General features: G+C 30.4%; 1 protein-coding gene across 1 annotated transcript; it reads left to right on the top strand.

Annotated features, from left to right (window-relative positions):
- Positions 1–355: 355 nt before the first annotated feature.
- LOC129290102 (receptor-like protein EIX2) lies at positions 356–3,509 on the top strand. Its single transcript, XM_054926806.1, has 2 exons — positions 356–3,016; positions 3,268–3,509. The coding sequence occupies exon 1, from the start codon at positions 412–414 to the stop codon at positions 2,995–2,997; it is 2,586 nt and encodes an 861-aa protein (XP_054782781.1). The 5' UTR covers positions 356–411; the 3' UTR covers positions 2,998–3,016; positions 3,268–3,509.
- Positions 3,510–7,840: the final 4,331 nt, after the last annotated feature.

Genomic DNA, 7,840 nt, shown 5'->3' with positions numbered 1-7,840 from the left:
TTTTGAGACACATTAACTTTTATATATGTATATATATAAGATTGGAGGGAGTACTTTGCCGTTAAACCCTCCCCAATAAAAAAAAAAAAAGGTTGAGAAAAGCATATTTGGCTGGCCAAGTTAAATTGTTCTGGTCGGTGCAATTAGTGATTTGCTAATTCTTTATTGAGGAAGACTTTCTCTTGGCACATCCTCCCTCCCCGCCCTCACATGATAGGGGCGGGGCCCACTAAGAGAGAGTCTTGGTCCTTCTTTGTCACTTGTGTGAAGATAAACATTGTTTTTTTTATAAATATTTATCACTCGGGCAATCCCTTCCCACCCTGAAGCATCCCATAAGTGACCATGGATACCTCATTGCCCTCCTCCGTTGCTAATGTTTTGCTGCTATGCTTCCTCATATTTGAAATCATGCTCCCCAAATGCACGTGCAGTATAAGATTGCACTGTAATGAAAAAGACCATCACCTTCTCTTAAACTTCAAACACACTTTGGTTGATCCATCATCCATCCTCTCTAGTTGGTCTGATGAGCGAGATTGTTGTGAATGGACTGGAGTCATGTGTGACAATACCACTGGCAGAGTCATTGAGCTCAGTCTTCCTTATTCTACAGAAGTCTCAGCTCATATTTGTGCATATGAGAACACACCAGGCTATCTCACCGGTGAACTCGACCTAATTTCTTTGCTTCAACTTGAGTGTCTAATTTACTTGGACTTGTCCTATCATGACTTTAAAGATATTGTCCAAAATGATTATGTTGTTATCTCAAATAGCAATAACCAATCTACAGTCCAACCTCCTCATCCATGTCAAAACTTCTCCAGTCTTCATCATCTTGATTTATCGGCCAATGAGGATCTTCACATCGATAGTCTTAATTGGCTCTCTCATGTTCCCTCCTTGAAATATCTTGACCTCAGTTTCATTAATCTTCGAGGGACAGATGCCTGGGTTCAAATATCAACTTTGCTTGTTTCTCTTACAGAGTTACACTTGGATGATTGTCAGCTTAGAGACATCAATCCATCTCTCAAGTATGTAAACTTTACTTCAATTGAAGTTGTTACACTTTCTCAGAATGGTCTCACCTCTGATTTCTTTCCTGGTTGGTTGTTCAATCTTAGTGATGTCACTACTATCGACCTCAGGTCTAATCATTTTCAAAGCCAACTTCCAAAGAAGTTATTAAAACTTCGAAAACTAGAAGAATTGTATTTGGAAAACAATGAAATGATTGGACCAATTCCTGATTGGTTAGGCCAGTTCGAACATCTACAATCTCTTTCTGTATTTGGAAATTTATTTTCTGGTCCTATTCCTTTAACTTTAGGAAATCTGTCATCGTTGAAGGTGTTGCATTTGGCTGATAATCACCTGATGGGGAATGTGTCTGAAAGAAATTTTGTCAAGCTCTCAAATCTAAAATTCCTCTCAATAGGAGCACTAGATTTAAGCTTTGACTTCAATTCTATGTGGATTCCTCCTTTTCAGCTTCGAACTATATATTTGGTTCACATGGTAGTCCCTAAACTCCCTCTATGGATATACACGCAAACTTCTCTTGAGAGATTTATAATTACCAGATCAAAATTTTCATTTGATTTTCAAGACAACTTTTGGCACTTTATAGCTCCTATCCCCTACTTACATTTGCAAGATAACATTATTATTAATGGGGACATATCCAATGTGTTGCTAAACTCTACAATCATAAATTTGATTTCAAATAACTTAAAAGGTGGGGTCCCTCAATTATCACCAAATGTTGTTGTATTCAATGTGGGCTACAACTCTCTACAAGGATCTATTTCTCCATTATTGTGCAAGAAAATGAATGGAAGAACCCAGTTAAAGTTTTTGGACATGTCAAATAATCTTTTGTCTGGAGGACTTACAAATTGTTGGTTGAACTGGAAATCATTGGTTGTTTTTAAGCTAGGCAACAATAGTCTAGCAGGCACAATCCCTCCATCAATGGGTTTCTTGTCTGATCTAAAGTCTTTGCATCTCAATAATAATAACTTGTTTGGGCAGATACCTTTGTCACTGGAAAATTGCCACAACCTACAAATCTTCGATGTGGGAGGAAATAACCTTTCAGGAAACATACCAAATTGGATAGGGTACAATACAAAAGTTCTGCAATTAAGATCCAATCAATTTAGTGGAAATATCCCATTGGAAATATGCCAATTGACCTCCCTCATAATATTAGATTTGGCGGATAACAAAATCTCAGGTTCAATACCTATTTGCCTATTTAATCTGAAAGCCATGACAATGGATCCCCCTTCACATGATCAGCTTGCCATCTTTTGCATTAGAACTCCTTATATGACTTACATAATGGGTGGTGACAATCTTATGTTGCATGCAAAAGGCCAAGAATTAAGCTATGGGGAAAGCATGCATTTGCTCCGTTTTATTGATCTATCAAGTAATGTAATGTTTGGAACAATACCTCCAGAAATATTTACCCTCATTAAAGTGCAACATTTGAACTTGTCCCACAATGAATTTGATGGAAACATATCAAAAGAGATCGGCAACATGAAAAACCTGGAGGCTCTTGATCTCTCAAGAAATCAACTTTCAGGTGAAATTCCTTCCAGTATGGGTGAATTGTCTTTTTTGGGAACCTTGAACCTCTCCTTCAACAATTTCATCGGAAAAATCCCATCAGGAACTCAACTTCGAGGGTTTGATGTCCAAAGCTATATTGGGAATCCGAATCTGTGTGGAGCTCCGCTTCCGAACAATTGCACAGACAATGAAGATTTGAAACCCACTGAAAAAAATGGCAGTGAAGAAGATGAATTTTTGACTTCCTTCTACATTGGGTCAGGAGTTGGATTTGCTCTTGCCTTTTGGATAGTATGTGGTGCCATTTTTTTCAATAAAAGTGTCAGACATTCTTACTTCAGATTCTTGTATGGCATCAGAGACAAACTTTATGTCATGATGGCCATCACGTTGAATCGTTTCAATTGAAAACCTCGGACAAATTAAGGTAATTAGTGAAACAAACTCCTCATAACTTGTGTTTGAATGTTTTTTTTTATTCTGAAATCTTAGTACATTTGCTAATTCGTATAATATTAGTTTGCATTTTCTATTTTGATCACAAATATTTACATAATAAATAATTAATTTTGGCACGTAATAGACATGGCATGGTTTATATATTCTATACATACATATAATATATTTTCGAGTTGCAGTAGTGCTCTTGCAATTATTTTCAATTTGTATATTATGCAGGTTCTTGTTGTCTTTCTGAACGAACTTTGCAAGAGATGACTAAGTGGGCTAATTGAAGATAATCAAGGTGTTACCAGTGAAATCTGACTAGTCTTTACTTTGTCAAGTTGATTTGAAGCTTGTGACCTATTTACAATTGTGTGGATGGACTCTTGAGCATATTTCAAATGTACTTTAATTTGAGTTTGGGCATATAATATTATTCAAACAATGTTGCATTATGATATGATCTGCAAATGGATTTTTTCTGGTCCCAATATGTATCCGAAAAGGCTCATGTGTAGCTCGATTTTCTGCATGCATGCATTACTGTATCCCCAATGAGTATGTGTTTGTAAATAAATAGGGAAGGTCTTCTTTTGTCTCTTTTTAATTAATTATCGATGACACATATATACGGGAAGGTTTCTTTCTAATGAACAAAAGGAAATGACTTAGAGCTTTTATGTTGAATCCAATTCGAGAATAATAAAAAATATATATAAAAAGCTTAACAGACGATAGTGCAAAATGACTAGCATTATTTATTCTTTTTTGGATCTTGTACTTATCAGGCTCTAAGGTTTGAATTTGAACTGCAGGTGCAGGGGCATAGTTACTCGGGTAATTATAGATCACAAATAACTAGATTTTAACAAATAGTCAAAATGATTGAATTATCAAATTTCTCTCCAATTAATTTTTTTTCCTAAAATGACCCTTATTAAGTATCACATAATTAATGCATGTGAGAATAATTTTATATCTTAGCTTATTCTGCACATACAATGTAATATAATTACTTATAAAATATGAAGAATGAGATGTACTATTTATAACTTGTAAGTATGACATTTGAATTTGAATTATTCAATGATGAGCACTGTATATTCAAAACTAGTTATTATCACTTCTCAGGTGTCGAAATAATTATGTTATCTCTTAATTAACAAACATTGATTTTAAATATTATCACTTCTCAAGAGACGAGCAAGCTAGTGGTGGAGTTATACTGAAAGCATTACAAGTGAAGTCTAGTTTTTACTTTTTAGTTTTTACTAATCTTGAAACTGTCAACCTTGTAAAATAATAATTCTATCAAAAATAAAATCTTTTCTCTACATCCAAATATCCAATAACCCTTTCTACAGCCATCTCTATATATTCTTACTCCTTCCTCCTAATTCAATCGTTAAATTAAATTGGTGATGTAATAATTAAATTAAAAAAGTATATATGTATATAATAATTTAAATATAGAAAATAAATATGAAATTGTTACTTAACTTAAAGAAAATTAAATATTTTAAGTTTATCATGACTTGACAAGTCACATAATATAATATAATATCAAATGATTTAAAAAATTGGTCATTTCCTTAAAAAAATTTAATAAAAAATAAAAAAATTTAAACAGTCCAATTCTTGAAAATCAGATCCGATTTTCAGTTTGATTCTAGTTTCCGATCCGACTGCTAGTTCAAAACGGTTCAACCTGACTTAACCTTCAAAATGGTTTTCATATATTGACCATTTGGTCCGGTTCAATTTTAAAATCATTATTGATGTCTATTTTTATTAGTATCTTGTTGGCTTTTTTTTTTGGAGTACTACATCTCCCTTTTTCTTATAAACATTTGACAATTAATACACTAAAATCTGGATTGATCATTGAACAAGTTGAGATAATAATTCAAAGATAAGTGGTCTAAACCATGGTTGAATTGGGATCAATCCAATTGTAATTAAAATAATTAGTTTAATAAAAAAATATACAAAATTATTCATACATAATCCTAAAAAGAATGATATTTAAATAAAAAGCTCAAATAAAACCAACAAAACAGGGTTACTGAAGCTCAAATATGACAGGCGATTTTATTTTTATTCTTAAACTTAAAATATTGTCATTTCAAGTTCAATAAAAAGAAAAATATATAAAATCCATGCGCGAACGCCCGCCCATCACGCGCACGCGCACGCGCACACGATACTATGCATGCCGACAATTTATTCTGGTTGTGCATACTTCAGACCCTTAAGCCGCTGACAAACGTTTGCAAGAGATTATGTGTAGGCTATTTGCATTTTATATTGGAATATTTTTAAATAAATATTTTTTTTTAAAAAATTATCATATCCTTATAAATTAAAGATTTTTTCTATAAGTTTTGTAGAGTTATAGTGTTAAAAGTCACAAATGTTTATGTCTCTCTAATTCTGAAAAGCCTTTTTTAAAGATTGCCGAACTAAAAAGTGTAGTAACCTCTATTTGGTAAAACGAAGTATTATTTTAAGAAAACTTTACATATTAAAAAGGTTGTACTCTTTATAAAAAAATTATTTTAAATGACTATTAATTATTAATTATTAAATTATAGTTGGTTTATCAAACGATAAGGTGTTATTATATAGTTTAAAAGGCACCAGTTTAAGGTATTATTTCATTGTCCATACTCATTTTAAATCCATGCTCACTTTGCCAAGACAAAAGGGAAAGTTATGTATTTGTCATGTGGAGTAGACTAATTTATAAATAAATTTTGTAAAATTTAAAAACCACAATTTCGTTCCTTGAAACTTGAGTGTAATTTAAAATTAAGATATAAAAATAATAATGCTTCTATTAGAAATAAATTACATCAATCAAATAATTTATAGCTAATTAATTAGTAATTTACAACTATCATTTTAATTTTTTATAATTATAACTTCATATATTTAATAGTTAAATTGATTAGCGTTATAATTTTAATATAATTGCATGCAACTATCTTATTAATAATTTACAACTATCACTTCAACATTTTATAATTATAACTTTTTATATCTAATAGTTAAATCGATCATGCAATACCAACAAAGTTTAACACACTAATTATTTACAATTATCTCATCAATGATTTACAATTATTACTTCAATATTTTATGACTGTAACTTCACATATCTAACTGTTAAATTGATATATGTTACTAACAAAGTTTAATACTAATTATTTACAGCTACTTTATCAATAATTTATGTAATATCCCTCTTACTAATCTCTAATTAACTCCCAAGTTGAGGTAATTAAGGGTGTAACATCTTGGAAAAACTAATCAAGATTCAGTTAAGTAAAAGAGTAATTAAATAAATTAATATAGTGTGTGGTTAGAGAGGTCTATTAAATGTGTTTGATTGTAATTTTAGCCCTAAATATGGGCCCGAAATAAAAAAATATTAAATATAAAATAATTTTTAATTTTTAATTAATTTTTAAATTTAACTTTTACTTTTAAATGAAAATAATTAAATATATAATTAAAAGTCATTGTTAAAAGTTAAATTTTTTTGCAGAAATTAGCTAGGGATAGAATTCATTACAAAATCTCTCACTAATTATCTTATTTTAGAGATGGATTGACAATATCTCACTATTTTTTTCATTAATTATCTTATTTTAGATAGGGATTGACAGTCCATCACTATTTTCTTCGCTAGTTCTCTTATTTTAGATAATGATTAAAAGTTCATTACTATTTTCCTCATTAATTTTAAGTCGAGCTATGAAATCAATATCCCCTACCAATTTCCTTGCTAATTTAGTATTTTAGAGAGTAATAGACAATCTTTCACCAAATTTTCTCACTAATTTACATTTTTCTAGAAGTAATATGTTTTAGCATTGAAAATCTAAAAAAAAATATTTGTTTAATTTGCTTAATTGTTATTCTCCCTAATGGTGTGTTTGAATTAACAGAGACTTAGATTTGAATTTGGATTAATCTCTTATTTGGATATACAAATTTATAAATTTAGATTTGATTCAAATCAAAATCTATCTCTTATTATATTTCTTTTATAATTTTAAATTATTTCTATAATTTAGTCATTTGAAATTCTAGCCACTTGAAACCGCTTGTTCTCTTTATATTTTTACTATTAAAATATCTATGACTCTCATATAATTTCTCATCTCAAATCGATTGAAAAATATAGGTAAACTCATCTCTTTAATTCTAATTTTTCATTTTCATTTTTTGAATCTTAACTCATTTATCTTCTTTACTTGAAATTTTTTTTAGACTACCCTAATAAAGGATTTTAAATACATGAGATTTGAAATACAAGATTCAAAATTTAAAATTTAAATCCAAATCCATCCATCCAAATGCTACACAATTGTTATTCTACCTAAAATTAAGATGGTCCTTAATTGTTATTCTCCCTAAAATATATGTTTGTTTCAAGATCATTAGTAACATTACTTAAATATTAATCTAATTATAAGCTCCCTCTTTGCAGTATCTTTATTTAATTTGCTTAACTTCCTTAACATTTTCCCTATGAACTTCCTGGCGTAGTCAACAAGTTGGGATCATTATGCAACCTTTGAAAAGTGGACTTAGAAAATAATGAACAAGAACAAGTCAGTTGGAATAAAGCTTAATTAGCACGCTGAATTGATTGTGAGATGCATATGGGATCACAACGAAGACCCGTGTGAGTTGATATTTAGAATTGAATTGACATTTGTGGACACTAATTCAATTGAAAAGGTCATCAGGACAAAAAGTATGATTGAAAATATGAATTAAAAAAATAAGTAATAAT

This window comes from Prosopis cineraria, unplaced genomic scaffold (assembly GCF_029017545.1).
Source record: "Prosopis cineraria cultivar Desert tree isolate PC_DT_omini unplaced genomic scaffold, ASM2901754v1 PC13, whole genome shotgun sequence".
NCBI classification, from domain to species: domain Eukaryota; kingdom Viridiplantae; phylum Streptophyta; class Magnoliopsida; order Fabales; family Fabaceae; genus Prosopis; species Prosopis cineraria.
Note: the sequence above shows the minus strand (reverse complement) of the source record. Positions and strands in the feature narration are given on the sequence as shown.

Coding starts and splice junctions, on each gene's coding strand:
- LOC129290102 (XM_054926806.1), top strand. CDS start 412: ATGCTCCCCAAATGCACGTGCAGTATAAGATTGCACTGTAATGAAAAA.